General features: G+C 39.4%; 1 protein-coding gene across 1 annotated transcript; it reads right to left on the minus strand.

Annotated features, from left to right (window-relative positions):
• Positions 1 to 996: 996 nt before the first annotated feature.
• klb (klotho beta) lies at positions 997 to 20,342 on the minus strand. Its single transcript, XM_088343863.1, has 6 exons — positions 19,632 to 20,342; positions 14,679 to 15,192; positions 12,292 to 12,560; positions 9,780 to 10,036; positions 7,497 to 8,374; positions 997 to 1,986 (listed from the first exon to the last, which is right to left on the minus strand). Exons 1-6 carry the CDS (start codon positions 20,340 to 20,342, stop codon positions 1,616 to 1,618), a joined length of 3,000 nt encoding a protein of 999 aa, XP_088199989.1. The 3' UTR covers positions 997 to 1,615.
• Positions 20,343 to 20,698: the final 356 nt, after the last annotated feature.

A 20,698-nucleotide genomic window follows, 5' to 3' on the forward strand; every position in this document is an offset into this window, starting at 1 on the left:
ACCTGTTAGATTTTGTGGTGGTTATGTTACTTATTCTCCCCCCTTCATTTGTTGTTTATATGTTATTCTCATTAAAAAATGAAAACCTCGAAATGTTTGGTTGGTTTTAGTTAAAAGAGGCACTTTGTTTTTATCTGTTTGATTTGGATAATACAGTGACTCGTTCCTCCCCCTTCTATCAATGTAAACATGCTATCCTTGTTGAAATATGGAAACGTAAAAATGTTTTAGAGGTATTTGTGTTTGTTTTTTTCCTACATTTGCTTTAGCACAATTCGATTACTTGTTCCTGCCTCTTCTGTCATTGTTTACATGCCATTATCATTGAAATGTGGACACCTTTAAGTATTTGGGTAGTTTTTGTTAAAGCACATGCAGTGATTTCATTTGTTTGACTTTGGATAGTTCAGTTACTTATTCCTCCCTCTTTTGTCATTGTTAGTATGCTTTCCTCATTGGAATATGGAAACCTCTAAATACTTCAGAGACTTATGTCAAAGCACTGATTTTTCAACACAATTACTTATTACCCCCCATTCTACTTCGTTTTTATGCTATTCTTATCAAAATATGGAAACTTATACATTTTTGGGTGTTATTAGTTCAAGCAGAGATTGTGTTTCTTTCTGTTTAATTTGGGATGGTTCAGTTACTTTTTCCCCCCCTCTGTAATTGTTTGCATGCTATCTAGCTTAAAATATGCTATAAATGTTTGGATAGTTTAGTTAAAACAGACTCCGTTTTTTTATCTCTGTGATTTTGGACAGTTTCGTTACTTTTTTCGTCCCCTCCTGTCATTGTCTTTATGCCATCCTCACTAAAATATGGAAACCTATAATGTTGGGAGGTTCTGTTGAAGCAGGCACTGTTTTCATCTGTTTTATTTTGGATGTTTCAGTTATTTTTAAACATTTTTTCACTTTAAATCATATATTTTTACACGCATAATTATTTTTATATCTTGTTGCTATTTGTGTTTTTGTCGTATTGATCACATGTCTGCACGCAGGTAAAAGAAAGTCATTTCATCTGTTCTGTATGTTGCACATATAGAATATTTGACAATAAGTTTGAAAGTTGATAGATTTACTTATTCCTCCCCCTTCTGTGTTTTTTTCCATTAAAATATGGAAACCTCTTAATGTTTGGATAGTTTTAGTTAAAGCAAGTGCTTTCATCTGTTTGATTTTGGATGATTCAGTTACTTATTCCTCCCCTATCTGTCATGGTTGGCATGCTATCCTCATTGAAATATGGAAACCTCAAAATGTTTCGGTGTTTTTTGTAAAAGCAGACATTGTTTTTTTCATCTGCTTGATGATGGACGGTTCTGTTACTTATTCCTTCCCCTTCTGTCATTAGAACATAGAAACTAAATGTTTGGGTTGTTTCAGATAAAGCACTGTTTTTTTCATATGTGTGAGTGTGACAAAGATATTATCACATTTGATGGTCATTTTATGTAAAAATATGAGACATTCTAAAAGGTTTACAGAATTTTTCTTTCCACCGTGCTCTCAGAAAATGCAACCTAATAAAAATGCACCTATATGTATATCAGAGCTTCCCCAATCATTGTGCAGCTTAAAGCTGAATTTTGAAGCCCACGTACCCATTATATCCTCCCTCTTCTCATCCTGCTACTAATTTTGATATATTTTCTCCTGGTGATGACGGTGGAGACCACCAATGCGGTAAACATAAACGCCGTGAGCACCATACAGGATCCGAAAACCATCAGGGCCTTGTTCCGGGACACCCAAGCACACACGGAACACAGCGGCCCGGATTCAAGGGAGCGGCAGGTGCTCAAGGTGTCATCTCGGGGGAACCCTCCCCGAGCTACGATTTGTCTGTAGAAGTCGACGGAGTCTTTGGCTTTGGATTGGTGGTGCGTCGAACAGAAAAGGCCGTATTGAGGCGAATGGTCGTCTTGGAGCTTCCAGACGTAGAAGCCCTGCAGGTTGACTCCGTCTAATTGTCGAGCTGGAGGGATAAATGTAGAAATATTCGTCGGTTATCCTTTTTTTTTTCTATTCCGGTGTTTTTCAAGCAGTGTACAGTGAGACCTTGGCTGTCTGACTCCGCTATCGGTGTGTGAGTGTGTGTGCGGGTGCAGAGGTAAAGGTTGAAGTGTATTGTAAAGCGTCCTCAGTGACTGGTCAAAGCTTTCTTATTCAGCTTTCATTTCAAATGAAACGACTCGCTTCTTCTTTAAACTTTACACCAACCATATTGAACGGATGCAGGTAATAGCCCGCCAATGTTCACTATATTTGCTTTCTTCCATTGATCAACAAAATAGCTAACATTTATCCATACCAGTAGGTGGCAGCAGATCAATATTTTTTTCTTTTATATACTAATGATATGCTCATGAAGTTGTACAGGGAAACATAAAAAACTATTTTCTTTGATGAAGCTGTTTGGTAAAAAAATAAAATGAAAAAAATACATAAAATACATCAAATTATTTGAAAAGTCTTGCTCATAACTTTGCTGATTTTGATAATTTTGAGCCATTTTAAGTAGCATTTTTGATTTTCTAAAAAGAACAAGATGAAAATATCGTAAAACTTAAGAAACAGGTTAAAATTTAGTTTCAGTTTTGTCTGTTGAAGCTTTTTAGGAAAAAAAACATAATGAATAAATATATATAAAATAAATCAAATAATTTTAAAAACCTTGCACACAATTTTGCTTATTTTACTATTTTACCGAAGAAAAAAAAGTGAAAAAGGTTAGAACCTCGTAAAACAATTTTTGGTTCCACCGGCAGATAATTTGGGCTCATTTTAAGTATCATTTTTGTTTTTCTGGAAAAAAAACAAGAAGAAAATATAGTAAAACTCAAAAAACAGGTTAAAATGTAGCTTCAGTTTAGTTTGATGTAAACGAAATTTTGAAAAATATGTAAAATAAAACAAAAATTCGAAAAAAAATGGCACACAATTCTGCCAAATTTCCTCTTTCACTAAAAAAGAAAAATAAATATTTGGGTTCCACCGGAAGATTATTTTAGCTCATTTTAAGTATCATTTTTGTTTTTTATCTGAAAAAACCCAAAATGAAAATATAGAAAAACATGAAAAGCAGGTAAAAACGTAGTTCATTTTTTTAAAACCTCAAAAATCATTTTTGGGTTCCCACAGCAGATATTTTGGCCTTATTTTAAGTATTGTTGAAGAAAATACAGTAACACCTCAAAAACGCCCTTTAAAAGGATGAAAAAGTTAAAAGATAGTAAAATAAATTGTGCTACTGGCATATCATTTTAACTCATTTTAAGTATTATTTTCCTTCTTTCTAGAACAAGCAAGATGAAAATGTAGTCTCATCTCTCATCTCATTAGCTGCACCGCTTATCCTCAGTAGGGTCGCGGGGGTGCTGGAGCCCATCCCAGCAATCATCGGGCAGTGGGCAGGGGACACCCTGAACTGGTTGCCAGCCAATCGCAGGGCACACAGGGACAGACAACTCACTCGCTCATTCACACCTAGCGACAATTTGGACCAGCCAATTCACCTGAAATGCATGTTTTTGGAATGTGGGAGGAAACCGGAGTGCCCGGAGGAAACCCACGCAAGCACGGGGAGAACATACAAACTTCGCACAGTAAGGCCGGGAGCTGGATTTGAACCCACGGAGGAGGTTCCCACGACCTCAGAACTGTGCCGCACACAAGCTAACCACTGCGCCGCCGTCTGGGATGGGCTCCAGCACCCCCGCGACCCTACTGAGGATAAGCGGTGCAGCTGATGAGATGAGATGAGAAGCTAATATACACGAACTATCATATAAATGTGCATTTTTTTTAATACTCGTAGGTCACGAGTATTTGTAGTTTGCGTTCTTCCTTATGCTTTGTAGCATTTGCTTTCGGTTGGACTGTACCAGGGGTGCTCATGATCTACTGGTGGATCACTGAGGTAGTACTGGTAGATCGGAGGAAAGTATCGAGTGTGTTCTATTTGTTGGGAGACGCTGCAATCTAGCGGTTAAATGCAGCATTTCAGCTAGATGTTTCGTCCCAGCAATAGCAAATAGGAGAACTCCCAATTTTGTCGACATGAAGACTAGTTTACTTTAATTGTTTGTTTTGATTTTTTTGCTTCTGGTGTAATAAGTATTTGATGATTAAGAGTCCAAATGATATATCATAAAATACATGATGTTTTACAAATAAATAAAGGAAAATACTGTTATTTAAGTTATTATTAAAGTATATGTTGGGATTATTTACCACAATTGTAAGCATTTGCCTAACTTGAGCACAGAGTATTTCGTATTTCCTTGCAGGAGCATCATTGGACAAACTTGCCAGAGTTGAATATAGTCAATGTCTTTGCTATTGTGTTACATATTTTGATCTTGATCTAATGTATTTTGTTTTTTGAAGTGCGCATTGAGAAATATTTTGAGCATTCGATTCTACTAATTAGGATGCTTTTTTGAATGCTGGACTGCTCTTGAATCATTGTTGTCTTTGTGTTGGGTAGATCATTTTGACAGGGTCATTTTGTAAGTAGCTCTCATGCTGAAAAAGCAGGAGCACTCCTGCATCTAGTGATCAAATATTACACAGTGTCCCTTTAACCTTAAAAAAATGATCCTAGCAATTATATTTGGGCATGGCTCAAAAAGGTTGGGAAACACTGTTCTAAACGTGAATCTGTTGCTGCAGTGCAGGCCAGTAAACGGTCTATAAAAAGGAATCAAACTCATCTCTTCCTGGTTTCTCCACCCTGCAACTTTTTATCATCTTTATGGCTCCTCTGGAGTTTATAGGTGGCGGCAACATAGCCATAAAATGTATATTGCTCGTCGAGCTTTGCTTTGGCGTCAGAGGTGGGTAGAGTAGCCGTATATTTTATTGAAGTAAAAATACGGTTATTTCAAAATAATAGGATTCAGGTAGAAATCAAGGTAGTCATCCAAAAAAATACTTCAGTAAAAGTAAAAAAAAGCAAGTACTGAGTAACTGTCTTATTTGTTGTTTTTAAATAACTATTCAATCAAATCATCAAAGTCCATCCAATTAAAAGTAATTTACACATCTATGTAATTGTCAGTCTGTGTACTCAGACAGTTTGTATGGTAAACTCTATGTGCATTAAAAATACACAAATGAGCTCAAAATTAGATAACAAATAACAAACGATTGCATAATTGTGGAAAAAAATGCCATCTGCACTGCTCAACTGTTAAATAACATTTTGGGCTTCACAATTAACCGATATCTAATCGATATTGCAACGTGACGTGCGATAGTGTGTAATCGCAATACGCTGCGCTTTGAGCCTTGTGTAAGCAGGCAAAAACCCTAACAAAGCATCCCCAGAAGAGAGCGCTGTTTTCTGAATAACGCCTGTCATAATGAGTAACCCTCGTGTTGTTTTCATTTTATGGGCTATTTTTGTACTTTTTTTATACAGCTCATATAGAAATGTGAATAAAAACAAATGTTATTTTGGGACCAATCTAGAAAAATAATATATAAAGTTGAATAAAATAGCATTCATTTTCTTTTAAAACTCGAAAATCGCATTGAAATGGCAATACTGGTCTGTAAAATCGCAATCGTTTTTTTTCCCCCAAATCGTGCAGCACTAGCCTATACCATGAATAAAGCATTTTAACAAAAAGCCTGTATTTTGCGAAAAACGCGGCGATCAAAATTATTGAACACTTTCAGGCGCCTCCCACTTTATGGTGCTAATCTAGCACATGATGCTAATTTCTTTTATTATTTGTCAACCCTTATTTAACTTGCATTCTAACTGCCAGTTTCACTGACTTTGCAAGATGGTGGGCCGTTCTAAGGTGACTTAAAGCCTCCAGATGAAAACAAAAAGGATGATCAGCCATAGCAAGACAAGTTGATGGCTCCAAATCTGTGATTTCAAGAATATTGAATCTTGACAAAACTACAAATTCATTCAAGACGCCCAAGAAGACAAACGCAAGAGAGGACAGGCCACAGCGGAGGATGTCAATGGGCAATCGTCTCCACACTGCAGCCGGAACTGCTCGCCAGTTTAGTGCTGAACATGGAAAGGACCAGTCTCGCCATACAGTGTCTCACCAATTGAGAGCAGAGTTAGACTGAAAGCCCACAGTGCAGTAACCAAACAACTCATTATCAAAAAAAAATGTCTAAAAGCTAGACTGAGCTATGCTCAGGAGCATGTTGTGTGGACAGAGGAGAACTGGTCAGGAGTTCACGTCAGTGATGAAGCAGTATATTTGGCGACATATTGGAGAAAGACTAAACACAAAGTGTGTAAAAAAATGTCAGTGGAAGGTTGAGAAGGAAGTGTCATGGTTTGGGGCATGTTTTCTGCAGCACGAGTTGGGCCTCTTGCACAGCTACATGGTCAAGTGAATACAAATTCATATCAGAACCTTCTTCAACAGCCAGGGTTGGGTAGGGTTACTTTAACTGGATTACTTTCAATTACTTTTGGACTACTCAAATACCAAATATGCTAATAAAAGACAAACAAAACTAAATATGAATAAAACAATGACTCACAACACGTGTTAAGCTTTCTCTCCTGGCTTTGAAAGTAACATAAAATGCGACAGAAACAAAATGAAAATAAATCCAAACAGCTTGCCAACATCATTTTTGCCGTTCCATGTATTCTGTTACTCCCCAAGCCTGCACAAAATTTAGTCATTTTATTCATATTTAGTTTCTTTTGTCTTTTATTAGCATATTTGGTATTGGAGTATTCCAAAAGTAATTGAAAGTAATCCAGTTAAAGTAACCCGACCCAACCCTGTCAACAGCACATCATGTTTCCTTAGTTGCGTTTATCACCCAATCAGGCTAGTATCATCTTCAGTATTTGGTTTTGGATACGCACAGATTTAAACATCAAAATCAACAAATATTGGAGAGTTCTACGTTGAAAATGTGTACTTGTTGTAGATTGGGATGTAGTATCGATATCGGTGTTTAAGACTACTGAAGATCTGAAAAAAAAGTGCCATTGGACATTTTGGAAAGTATAAAGTGAGTACATAACGTAAATCATACTAAGTTTTTTGCTGGTTATTTAAGTCAATAGGTATTTATTCAAATCAGTGGAAATTTTCCAGACCATTAGGTGTGTATTATACATTCTAGCTTTAAAGTATCAATTACTACTAATTATCTCAAAAAAATTGCTATCGGACTTTTTGAACAGTATGTACATAAGTACATAACCTAAATATATGTATGAGACAGTATATGTGTTTTTGCTTATATTTGAATCAATAGTCTTATTTCAATGAGTGAGGTATTTTTACACCAATAGAGGTCGCTATTCAATACACACTAGGGCTTTAAAATTAGCAAAACCAGCTACTATTTGTTGGATAAGTAGTAATAACTTAATTTTACTCATATATTATGGCACAATTCCCTATTTTACTGAAAAATAAACATCAAATAAGAAAATAATGCTGCCAATGTGGTTCTACTGTCTATTAAATATAATAGTACCTTTAAGAGCTTCCTGCAGGTAACTTTTTAAGTACTGCTGCCTGAAGGAATCCTGGACTGGATCCTGGTCATCAACCCCGCTCGCCGTAACAATAACAGGGCGGTCCTTCCCGTATCGCTCAGTGACCCAGTTTAGGACCCTTCTAAGCCCCCAAGGGACCAGAGCTTGGCCCCGACCCGATGAAATCCATGTGGGATCGGAGAGGATTAGGAAATCCTGATCGCCGGAATCGTTTTGCTGACTCGGAGAGGGCGACACTAAGCGGGTAGTGAAGTGATTCAAGGCAATGAAACTTAAAGAACCTTGAAGTTCTTTCAGTTCCGTTTTTGTGAAAGATGTAGATCTTTGGTGGTCCACCACCTGGGCTCTTTCTTCCAGATGAGCCTTAATCTCAGTGGTTCTCAGCAAAGGATCCAGGAACCGGCCCAGTTCGAAAACTAGGAATCGCTCTACTGCTGGTCCATGTGATTCTAAAACAAAAGGGTTTGCCGGTTCAGCCCAATCGGCATGCAGCGCCAATGACACCAGCGCCCCCTGCTGATGAGAAAACTCCTTTTGGTGGAGCTTCCAGGCTTTGGCGTGAGCCAAAAGGAGATTACGGGTAACCAAGTTTTGCTCGCTCAAGTCGGAGTAAAAATCGGTCAGTCTGTTTGGCTCGTTGATGGTGACCCAGAACCGTACCCAGGATCCGAGTTCTTGGTAGCAAAGTCTGGCGTAGGCCTGGAAGGCTTCTACCGTGCTGGAGTTAAGCCAACCTCCAGAAGCCTGGAGAGCGCCGGGTAGGCCCAAGTGAAGAGCTTTGTGGGTCGGGTAGTAGAGCACCACCAAGGCTTCTAGGTTCAGTTTCTTAAGTTCAGTCAGGATGCAGCGGTAGTACCTAGAACAGAAAGTATTTGAGTTTCACTTTAAGACGGACATTAAGGTTAAGTTCTAATGGAGACCATGTTGAACTATAAATATTAGGACCAACATACGAAGATACCATCCAGTCCCCTTAATTATATTTTTTGGTTTACAATCGATATAGCAAAAAAAACATTTTGTGACAGTTATACTGTAGATGATGAGCTGCAGTACTGCCTGCCGCCTTCCAGGGGGCGTATTACTTGATACAAAAAAGCAATGAAGTATCTGAGATGCTATTGACTTAAACTTAAACATTGACCCAAACTTGGCTAAAAACAAAACGATATCTGAAATATTTTTTTTCTTTGCTTACTATTTAATTGCTCCTTAAATGGTTTCCAAGTTATTTAAAACATCACTGTTTTCTCGATTTTTAATAAATAGAAATATAAATCACAAACATAAAAAAGAAAAGAAAGAATGAAAAGATTTTCAACATTTAATAAAACAAAAAAGTGTACAGTTTTCTTTTGTTTTAAATAAAGAAAAAATATATAAATACAATTTGAAAATGTAATTAAAGAAAAAGTATAAATGATTTTATATATATATGTATATATATATATATATATATATATATATATATATATATATATATATGATTGAAATTGGGTAATACAAAAATAAAGAAATACATTAACTGTTGTATTATTTAAAGAACAAAAAAAGTATTTTCAAAAATATGAAATAATTACATAAAAAAATCAAAATCTGTTATAGTTAAATGCTTTGCAATTCATTTTTTTTCTGGAACAAGTATTTTTCCATCCTCCTTAGTCTAAAATTGGTCAAAAAGTAAATGTTGGGAAAAAAAAAACATTGAGGAAATGCCAAAGGTTCCATCCAAAAGACATTTTTATTTGGTTGAAAAGTGAACCTTGAAAAAAAGGCTTTTTTTTTACATTAAAATAAAATCTTTGAAAAGTCTTAAAACGACTTCTTTTTAAACAAATTTCTTTGTATTGAAGTAGTAATTTAGAAAAGATTAACGACTACTTTTGGACTAAATTGAGTACATGTTGGATGGGCTAAACACTACCCATTTTTGATGTCCATTTGTGGTCTAAATCAAGTCTAAAATGGACCAGACCAGATTTAGCCCAAAATTTGAGATCCAATAGACAGTTGGTGCTGGGTGGACATTAATTAATGGAACTGGGAATTGTCTGTCCCTGTGTGCCCTGCGATTGGCTGGCAACCAGTTCAGGTTGTCCCATGCCCACTGCCCGAGGATGGCTGGGATGGGCTCCAGCACCCTCGCGACCCCACTGGGGATTTGGGTGCAGATGATGGATGGATGGGTTTTGGTACAAAAACTGAAACTCGTTTGGGAGATTTTAGGTTTGGGTCCAGATAAAAAACAACTTAAATCTTACCTCAGTGCCTCTCGATTAATATCCGTAAGATCTCCATGAGGTAAAATCAGCGTCCAATTTAAAGCAAATCGATAGTGCGTGGCCCCGGTCGATGCAAACAAGTAAAGATGGCTCCGGATGGCCAGATAGTCCGAACATTGAGAGCGATGAATCGGAAAAAACACTCCTGGGATCGGGCGCAATGATCCATCGCCTGTCCAGTTCCAACTGTACACGTGGGGGTCTGTAAATTGGGGGGAGTAGGGGTAAAATCGGGGCTAACAAGAGAAAAAAATGAAGAAAAATTACCGTATTTTCCGGACTATAAGGTACATCCTATTATCAAGAGCAGCCTTTTGTGAAATATTAAATCAGATATAATCAAATGTGGGTTGAGTAGCCAAAATTGTACTCAAGTAAAAGTACTCTTATTTCAGAATGATACTAGTAAAAAGTAGCCATCCAAATAATTACATGAGTAAAAACACTTGGTGAAAAATATACTAAAGTACTAAGTAACCGTCGCAAAGTCTTATTTATTATTATTATTTTAAACAGCCATTGAATCAGATCATCAAAGTCCATTCATTCGACGATGAATTACATTTAATTTAAAAATAATCAGTGATGATTACTGATGTGAATCACTTGTTCACGCTCATTTGGCGCTAATCGCCGCGGGTTCTAATTAGCTCCCTCTCACTATTTGAACCTGGTCCTTTCAATCCCCTGTTGTCAGTCCGTCTGTGAACCTCAGTGAACACCGAGCAAGCCTTTTTCAACCCTGATTCCCACCGGTCCCGTTTTTTGCTCCCGTCTGTCCCCGGCTTCGACCCGTTATTGATCCTGATCCCGTCTGCCCTCCCGTCCCGGCTTCCGACCTCTTCTGGTCCCCGACTATGTCTTCTCTCCTTTTCTGGCTTATGACTCGCTTACGACCCCAACCACGTTTTTGCTCCCCTGTCCCGGCTACCGACCCGCTTTTTCCGTCCCCGACACCGCCATCGCTCGCCACGGAAGATCCAATTCCACGTTCGGAGCACAATCCGAGCACCAGAGCGAGTTGCTTCCCGCATCCAACGAACACCGGATTGTAGGCGCAGCCCTTTCTCGTCCTTCCAATAAAAACTTGTGAGAAACGCAACGCAAGTGGGTCTTGTCTCTGTTCTTGTCCTGACATAATCAAGGTCTATTCAAGTACTTTAACAAACAATAAAATAATAATTGTATAAATCAAAGCAGAATTAGGATAATTAAAGCTCCAGTACTTTTTTTTAACATGCTCTGCAAGGAGAACAACAAGCGAGCGAGCTAGGGGTTGGCAATCCAAAATGTTGAAAGAAGCATATTGGACCAGAAAAAACATAATAAAAGCGTTATAGAACCCTTAAAAATGAACACAGCACATGTTGTACATATCTATAATAGCCTACTATAAAAATGATGACGTTGGATGCAGCACACCCTCGTGGAGAATGTCGTGACTACTCTGTTGTATGATACCTCCTCAAGTTTAACTTATCAAATTAATGAGTAACAGATATTTAATTGTTTCTCTAAAATTAAAGAAATGCAATTAAGAATTCTAATTTATGTTGTCATTTTTATTTTAAGGATTGGAAAAAAACAACAACAAAGGTGCATAATGTGTTCCTTATCTGGGCAACACAAAAATGCAATAAAATAGTTAAAACAAATAAAATAACTATATATTAAAAGCATTATAGAACCCTTAAAAACGAACACAGCACATGTTGTACATATCTATAATAGCCTACTATAAAAATGACGACGTTGGATGCACCACATCCTGTAGAGATATATATATATATATATATATATATATATATATATATATATATATATATATATATATATATATATATATATATATATATATATATATATATATATATATATATATACTCATTACTACACATCTTTCGATGTAATAAAACTGTAATAAAACTAAATATAATGAAAAAAAACACACAGGACGGGAAACTACTTCTTGGGCACTAAATGAGTAGAAAAAATACGACAAAATTACCCGTACTGTCCACTTGGAGTCGCAATTCAAACAAATTTCACATGTTATACATTCGTGCCTTTGAATGTGTTTGGCTTTAAAAGGTGAACCTTGTTCTATCTATCCCTCCATTATCGATATCGAGATCGATTAGCTTTAGCAGTACAATATCTCTCTGTAATGGTGCTCATAACAATATCTTGTCATAATAGCAAGTAACAAACGAGTACCGGTAAGTATTGATCAATTGATTGATAAAGTCAAAATCTAGTCTCTCCAACGCTGTTTTTGGAGGTGCAGTTTAATGTTATAATTATTGAAAATAATCAATTAGATTTTGCATAAAAAACTACCTTTTTGAGGGTAAATACAAAAATAGTTTTGTGTTTGTACAGCAGACACTGCAATTTTTTTGAACACACCCCTTTGAATTATTTGCCCAATAAAAAAGGAGAGTTATCAAGCCTCCCTAATATGAACGTTTTGGGGTCTTATTTCAATTACCTGCAAAGTAGAGTCAGCAACGCCCCAATGAAAATCACAGGGGAAACGACCTTCAACTTCTCGGGCGACCTCCAAAGGTGGGAAACCGTTATCGGCGATAATTTGTCGATAGTAGTGAGCGCTGGTTTTGGGCGTTCTTCTTCGGTCGGGGAGCGTGAAGTCGATGTAGAAAAGGCCTCGACGGACAGAGTAGTTGTAGTTCCATTCGAAGCCGTCCACGAGCGACCACGACGTGTAGCCTAGCAACCGGACGCCGTCCAATCGGATGGCTGGAACACAAAGGTAACGTTATGGTAAATTAACTACAAAATTCATTCCGATTTGATTGACTTTGTGCAGGGAATTTATTTAGGGATATTCGAAACATCATTAACAAAATCTTGAATATAGATACCATATACCGTAAATTCCGGACTATGAGCCGCTACTTTTTTCCCTAACTTTCAACCCTGCGGCTTATTCAGTGATGCGGCCAATTTATGTAATTTTTCTAATGGCCGCTAGCGGCGCTCGAGTGTTTCTACCGTTAACTGCCCTGTCAAAGCTATATTATTATTATTATTAAAGCTTTAAAAACTCTCTCGGTGTACCGTCTTTCTTTGTAAATATGTGTAACCCATGCACAATATGTATTTGCAACTGTATATTTTTGTAATGTATTTATTTGTATTTATTTTAGACACTTATTCTGATATGTTTTGCACGGGTGAACGAAAAATGAGGGGCGGAACAAACGCGGGGTGCCGAGTTTAAGTGGGGACCGCTAAAGGTGAGGGACAGACTAGGAAAGAAGTCGGGGTAAAAAGTTGGTTAAAGAAAAAGGAGTTGCGTGAGTAAATGTGTTCATCTGATATATTTTTCCCACCCTTACCTTTAGAAATATACACTTTTTTCCTTGGATTACTTTCAACGGGACCCGGACTCTGCATGTCTGCATCAAACCTTAAGTACCGGTATCCTTTTCCATTTATTTTGCCAGCTGTGATTTTTGGACTGTGGACTTTACCGAAGGACATTTAGTTTCAATCGTGGGACTTGAAGTTGGGTTTGGGTTAATTTTGTGTTTGTGTCACATGTTTAAATGTGGGCGCATGCGGCTTATATACAGGTGCAGCTTGTGTATGTACAAAATCAGTTTTCCTCTTAAAATGTGGTGGGTGCTGCGGCTTGTATTCGGGTGCGCTCTTTCGTCCGGAATTTACCGTACTAATAATGGCCGTATTTGCCCAAGACACACCACAGGAAACGGTGCCTCTACGACCCTAGTGGTTAAGGGGTGGAATCACACCCACCCACCCATACTAATAACATTACTGAATTATGTCTGCAAAATATGACTTAATCTTGAAGAATCACCTTCATTTTCATCCACGTTGTAAAATGGCCACAAGAGGGCGGTATCAATACCTTAACAAATCTGGTTTCAGCACTGATACCGATAAGGGTATCGTTCAAATAACTACCTTCGATTTCAGGTTCTACATTGTTAGATGGCCAAGAAAACAGACGATACCAGTATTGATACCTTATCTGGTATCAGCACTCACAAAAATAACTGGTATCTTTCAACTTTAGGTTGGATATCGTTAAATGGCCGCAAGAAGACAGTTCAAACCAGTATACATACTGTAAAAAGTCTGATATCAGTACCGAGCCTGATATCTTAAAAAAATTCAGTTTTCCCCTTTTGAATAAGATTGGTAATACTGTATCTGGTTTGGTTCAATATTGGCAATCTTATAATACCCGTCAGGACCAGAACAGAGACAGGACCCACTTGCGTTACGTTTCTTTCAGTTTTATAGGAAGAAAGGAAAGGGTTGACCCCACGATCCGGTGATCGCTGGGCGCTGGAAACAGTTCGCTCTGAACTTCTGTGGCGAGCGATGGCGGTGTCGGGAATGGAAAAAACGGGCCAGTAGCCGGGACAGGAGAGCAAAAACGTGGTCGGGGTCAGAAGCGAGTCGTAAGCCAGGAAAGGAGAGTAGACGTGGTCCAAAAAGAGGTCGAAAGCCGGGACGGGAGAGTATACGTGGTCAGAATCAAAAACGGGTCGAAGCCGGGGAACAGAGGGGAGCAAAAACCGGTGGGAGTCAGGGTCAAAAAGAGGCTTGCCTAGTGTTAACTGAGGTTAGCAGACGGACTGACAAACGGGGACGGAAAGGAGTGGGTTTAAATAGGGACAGGGAGCCAATCAGAGTCCGAGGCAGTTGGAGCCAAAGGAGCGGGCACAGGTGCATCACATCGGTAATCATGACAATCAAGATAAATTAAATATGAAAGTAAGCATTTTTTTGCCTCTCTTAATCCTAAATTGTGTCAAGTTTTAAATACATACAGAACCGAATTGAAATAATTTCGCTGACAAATATGTTTTTTCTCCATACCTTGCAATGCATAGTTGATGAATCTCTTCATCAAGTAAATGGCCACCGTGTCTTCTGTTCCCACACTGGCCGCAGAGAACCAGCCCCCCTCGGCGACCAGAACACCCAGGTCCCCGTACTGCAACTTAATCCAGCCCAGAACCCGTCTCAGATCTGGAGAGACCGCCTGGCCCAAGTGGGGCAGGTCCCTACCCAGGCGCAGATTGTTGGGTCCGAAAGACAGTGCAAAGAAATCGGCCGTATTCTTGGTTTGCAGCTTCTCCTGGGCGGAAAACTCGGGCAGGAGTTTGCCGTGTCTGGTTTTTAAAGAGCCCGGGTAATCGCCGTCTCCGAAAATGGGGTTGGCGAACCAACCCAGGACGGCTTCCATCGATTCCTGGCAGAGATCGGCGCCAGCAGTGGCGGGTTGGTCTCTTTGGGGTTCCACCCAGTGGGAGCCCAAAACGATGGAGAGTTGCCCCTTCTGAGATGGACGAAAGTGGGTGTCGTAGACGTGCCAGGCTTTGGTGTGAGCCTGGGAAAAAAAAACAGAATTGTGAATTCATATAATGAGCACCCGGAGCGGATGAAAAGAGTCAAAAGCTGGAGTTGGTCAGGTCTTTTGTGTTAGTGGCTAACTTTAGCATCTACTTTGGCAAACCAAAATTTTGAAAAAGCCATGATAGACAAAAAATTATAAAATACATACTTCCATCCCCCATCTTTTTCAATTTTCAAAAATTCCCCCCCAAAAATCTCTAGCGAGTCATTAGGGCAGCTCTAAAGATCCACATGCGACTCTAGAGCCACAGGTTGCTGACCTAGTGGAGAAGGTACATGAATGAATGATTAGCTATCGAAGACAAGTGACACTGTAGGATGAAGCAGAAGCAGCAAACATTAAGAATAGAGGCTAGTGGCAAGCCATAGCTTGCAGCCAAGTGGCTAGAGAAGGAAACAGTCAGTTAAAAAGCAATGTTTGCTTGCATGAGCTTGTGTGGAAGGCAGGCGACACTGATGGTGAAAGCATAAGCAGCTAAACATAACAATAGCGGCTAGGGCAAGCCATAACCTTTATTTGATTTGACATAGCCTGCAGCCTAGTGGCTAGAGAAGGAAACTGTTAAAAATCAATGTTTGCTTGCATTAGCAAATGTAGAAGGCAAATGACACTGATGGCCAAAGCAGAAGGAGCTAAACATAACAATAACAGCTAGTGGCAAGTCATAGCCTTGATTTGACTTGACATAGCCTGTGGCTAGAGAAGGAAACAGTGAGTTAAAGAAGCAATGTCCACTTGCATGAGCAGCTGTGGAAGGCAGGTGACACTGTTGGTGAAAGCATGAGCAGCTAACAAAACAAAAGTTGTTAGTGGCAAGCCTTAGCCTGCAGCAAAGTGGCTAGAGAAGGAAACAGTCAGTTAGGGAAGCGAAGCTCGCTTACATGAACTGTGAAAGGTGAGTTTCACTAAGGAATAAGTAGATCTAGTTCACAATAATACTAACGGCTAGCAGTGAGCCATAACCTGACGCCAAGTGCCTGCAATGTGTGGCTAGAGAATGAAACTGTGGAAAAAAGTGCCCAATACCTGAATCAGGGAACACAGGAATGTTAGCTTAATTTGTAGTATTTGTATTGTACTTTTTTCTTTTCAGAATAAAAGAAATAAATTTTAGGTTCCAGTTTTTAAGCAGTAAATTTGATATTTAGTTTTGTACTAAATTTGAAGTCGTTTTGCAGTATTTTCTGTAGCAGTATTTTTGTGGTGCCCAAAAAAATTGTTTAAGTAGTACTTTATTTACTATAATATATATACTGACATTATATTTTGACCATATTAAACTTTAAATTAAAAACACGTCTGTCAAACCGATTACCCCGACGGGACACATGTGGCCCCCGGGCTGTAGTTTGCCCACCCCTGGCTTAGATGATTAGCTATGAAAGACGAGTGACACTCAAGAACGAAGCAGAACCGGTTAACAATAATAGTAACTTCTAACAGTGATCCATCGCCTGCAGCCAAGTGGCTAACATGAGTGGCTAGAGAAGAAAACAGGGTAAAAAAAGGCTTAATAATAAAACTGAGAGACCATTTGTAGACGGAAAAATCTAAATTATGAGCTTGTCCCTATATTTTTGTTTATAACGTGAATCAATAGTTGTTTCTTTTTTAGAAAGAAGTATTTTGCCTTATAATATAGAGTGTGGTCAATAGGTCAGTGACACAAGCATTAGCTGGTAAACTATTAACATTAACAACGAAAGTGATGCTAGCGGCTAACGCGAAGCAAGCCACTGTTGGAATTTAAATATCAAAGAGTACCATTTACCAAATTGTTCGAATTAGTTATCTGACTCCATTAACCAAACACAACCTACATTCACCCAACAATTTATGCGCACTCGTTCCTTGAGGGTAAAGATCAACAGGAAGCCGACATTTTCAGATTTAATTTCCCTGACTAACGAACTTGTCACGAAGCGGACCCGGGAAGCAGGAAGTCGGAACCCATATGCGTAGACGATCTGTCACTTTAATTAGGATAGAAAAGTTGTCCAACACACAAATGGACCAAAAACAAAACAGGTTCAAAGGCAATCAAAATTACAAACTAGGCATTACTCAGATCGAACGGGCATGAACAGGGTTTCAACGAGGGTTAAACAATGGTCTGGCCACGGGTAGTCCCAAAAGGAGCGTTTAAGTCCTCCAAAAGCAATCAGTCCAATGCGACTCAGCCGGTGTCAAGGGGCGGGGCCAGCTGGGCGCCATGACAACCGTGCAGGACATGACAGAACTAAGTGAACTCCATCGTAAACGGCCGAATTAGTGACATTGGCGTCTGTGGGAAGCCTTCTTCTGAAGTCCTTTAGCTTTCTCCTATTGGCCATCTTCTCCCCGCATAATGGCGTGCTGGCTCCTCCCATGGGCGTGCCAAGGAAGCCCCCTGGGCTTCACCATCTCGTAGAAGAGCGTCCCGATGTCTGGGGTACTCAAAACAACACCGAGCGTTTCTACGTCAACAGGGCCTTTCTGCGTCAACAGGGTCTGGATGTGCTGATTATCAGCCGTACGTCCCGTTCCCGTTGTTCCTGTAAACAACATTTTCCACCAGGGTGCCCTGACCTCGCACCACAGCCCAGTCCGTGAATATCTTTTGCATTAAATGTAATTTGTATTCAATCGTATAAAATCCTTTATAGTCAAATGTATGAAATCCTTCACCACCAAAGAAATACTAGCGAAAATAGGACCCATCTGTTCATATTTCAGGTTCACAATCTTGTTTGAGTCCTTTATCAGCTCATATTTAGTTGAGGAATAGCAACGTGTTTATTTAAGCTAGCACCGCCGCTCACTCCAGTTGCGGTACTTAGACGCAAGCTAAAAGCTACACGCTAATGAGCTTAGCGTCAACAAACGACAGCTGTGCGGTGCCGTAAATGGCAAAAACATGGCTGATTAGTATTCCTTCATATCGGCTTCACTTCCTGTCGCACACTAATGGACTTTAGACCTGTTGTAAAATATCTTGTTTATCGACAAGAAAACATGGCGGATAATTAGCCCACTACAACTTGGAGGTATTCTTGTTTAATGACGTAATTACTAAAACTCAAGTAAATAGTTATGTACGACTTTAAAGGGTCAGTTCGTGATATTTAGTGCCTCCTTGTGGTACAAAAAAATATTTCATTCAGTAAAAAATGTTATTTTTCATTAAAAAAAAATCATAGGTTCGAGAAATTTGTTTTTCTTTTACATAGTGGAATCGAGACCTGAGGTTGCCGCCATGTTTGTCGTCTTGTTGCTTGCTTTCGGTTTTTATTGGACAACTGTGCCATCTAGTGGTCATTGCACACTGGAACTTTAAGAGTCATTAATTAAGATAGATTTTCTAAGGAGTGTACAATTTTGATAGCTTCCCTGCTTCAAGTTTTTACGATGTGGGTTGTTTTTTGGCTTCTCGTAACAGCATTTCCCCCACGATAAAGTAGAAACAATAAAACATTGGGTGTGGCTTAAAAGGTAGAAAATTCAAACTACGTATACCTATGAGTTACGTCTCCAAGATGCCTGTCTGCTATTGGTCAACGCCATATAAAAAGCTGGTCTGTTATTGGTTTGTGGCACAGTAACATTAAAAATACCAATACGCAATTGGTTGCCCACAAATCTACATTTCCTGCTTTTTATTTCGTTCAGAATCGCATGTTACGAAGTCTGACTCGGTCCCAAGACTTGCAGTGATGCTAAAGGGAGAAGCAAGAAGACGATAAACATGGAAATGAAGCTCGAGGTAATAAATAAATGAGAAAAAAATAGTCAAACGTATCGTTACCCTCAAATATTTATGACTTATTTCAAAAATTGTTTTTATTTGTTGCATTTTGTGCACTTTTGAGCTTCTGTAGGGCTCAGTTGAGATGAAGTTGGATTTCGTTGACCTGTATTGAATTGGGCTTATCCAATTTTGTATGATTTTTTTTTAAAATAGAACAAGACTAACATTTATCATATTTTGGACCAGAATAAGAGAGGCAGCGATGGCCCCTGCCTCACAACACAACAGCTAATAAAAAAAAAAAAAGAATAGCACATGATTAGGTTCCAATGTGTTGCATTTTTGCACACTTGGGCTTCCGTAGAATTCTGTTTAGTTTGAATTGAACTATGTTAAGTTGGGTTCATCCAGTCTGTTTTGTCCTAATATTTTTATTAAATTAATGTTAAAAATAAACAGCACATTATCTAATTTGTTGTGTTTTGGCACTTTAAGGCTTCCATAGTTGAGTTTGTGTTGTGTTAGATTTACCTTTATTAAGTTGGGCTTGTCCAATTTAATTTTAAATCTATTTTTTGGAAGACATTTGTATTTGTCTTTCTAGTACCAAAGTCACCTGATGTATTTTTAGTTGTTCAGTCCACTACAGTCCAAAAACCGATTACAAAAATAACAGATGACTTACCGTGATCAAATTGTGAGCCACTACAAGTGAGGCGGCGACACCTCCTGCCTCCCCAGGAGCATGCACTCCGGACCCATACCCGAGCACAGCCACAAGGTACGGGTTATGCATGGTGATCCAGTACTTTACCCGGTCCCCGAAGGTACGGAAGCAAAACCTGGCGTAGTCCTCGAAAAACCCGATGAGTTTTTCGTTTTTCCACCCGCCGTACTTCTCCTGAAGGACCAGCGGCAGATCCCAATGATGGATCGTCACCACCGGCTGGATTTTCTTCTCCACCAATGCGTCTATGAGGCGGTTGTAGTGGTCCACAGCCTGGACCCTCGCAGGACTTGTGCAGTTCCCATCGGGGAACAGTCTAGACCAGGACAAGGAGAACGAGTACGTTTGGACACCGAGATACTCCAAAGCCTGTATGTCTTCTTCCCAGCGAGCGTAGCCGTCACTGGACACCCGGTCCATCTGGAACCGGTCCCAGATGGTCGGACCCCTTCCGTCCTGGTGTCCTTCGGTCTGGAAGGCAGATGTCCCGGTCCCCCAAAGGAACCCAGGGGGGAAGGTATCTTGGAGAAACGATTCTTCTGAGTTAACAGAGACCGGTCTGGGTTCCTGCCACATGAGTCGCCCGTTGCCGATAGAGGTTACGATGGTTACCGCCCGTGAGGACAGGAGCAAGACCTGAATCAGGATGAGGGTTTGGTGGTCCGGCATGGTTTTCTAAATTTGTGTCGGGAACATTCTTTTGGAGAACGGATCCATGTCGTGGAGGACGGAGGAGAAATGATAACAGTCCGGAGAGCCGGCGAGGTGGTCATAAACCTGTTAAGACTTCCCTGCCGTTTAGACCTGCCCACCTTATGTTCACACATACAAAGGTTAACTGATAATCGGCCTCCTTGGTTGTGTGTTTAGTGTGAGTGTGTTTTGAGATACAAGCGAGATCGGTTCAGTGGATGTGCTCTTAATTTAAATTGTTTTCCACATAAATGAGTAGAGAGGTTATCGACAGTCAGGGTTGGGTATGGTTACTTTAACTGGATTATTTTCAATTACTTTTGGATTACTCC

This window comes from Urocampus carinirostris, chromosome 9 (genome assembly GCF_059441175.1).
Source record: "Urocampus carinirostris isolate Australia breed hairy pipefish chromosome 9, RoL_Ucar_1.0, whole genome shotgun sequence".
NCBI lineage: Eukaryota > Metazoa > Chordata > Actinopteri > Syngnathiformes > Syngnathidae > Urocampus > Urocampus carinirostris.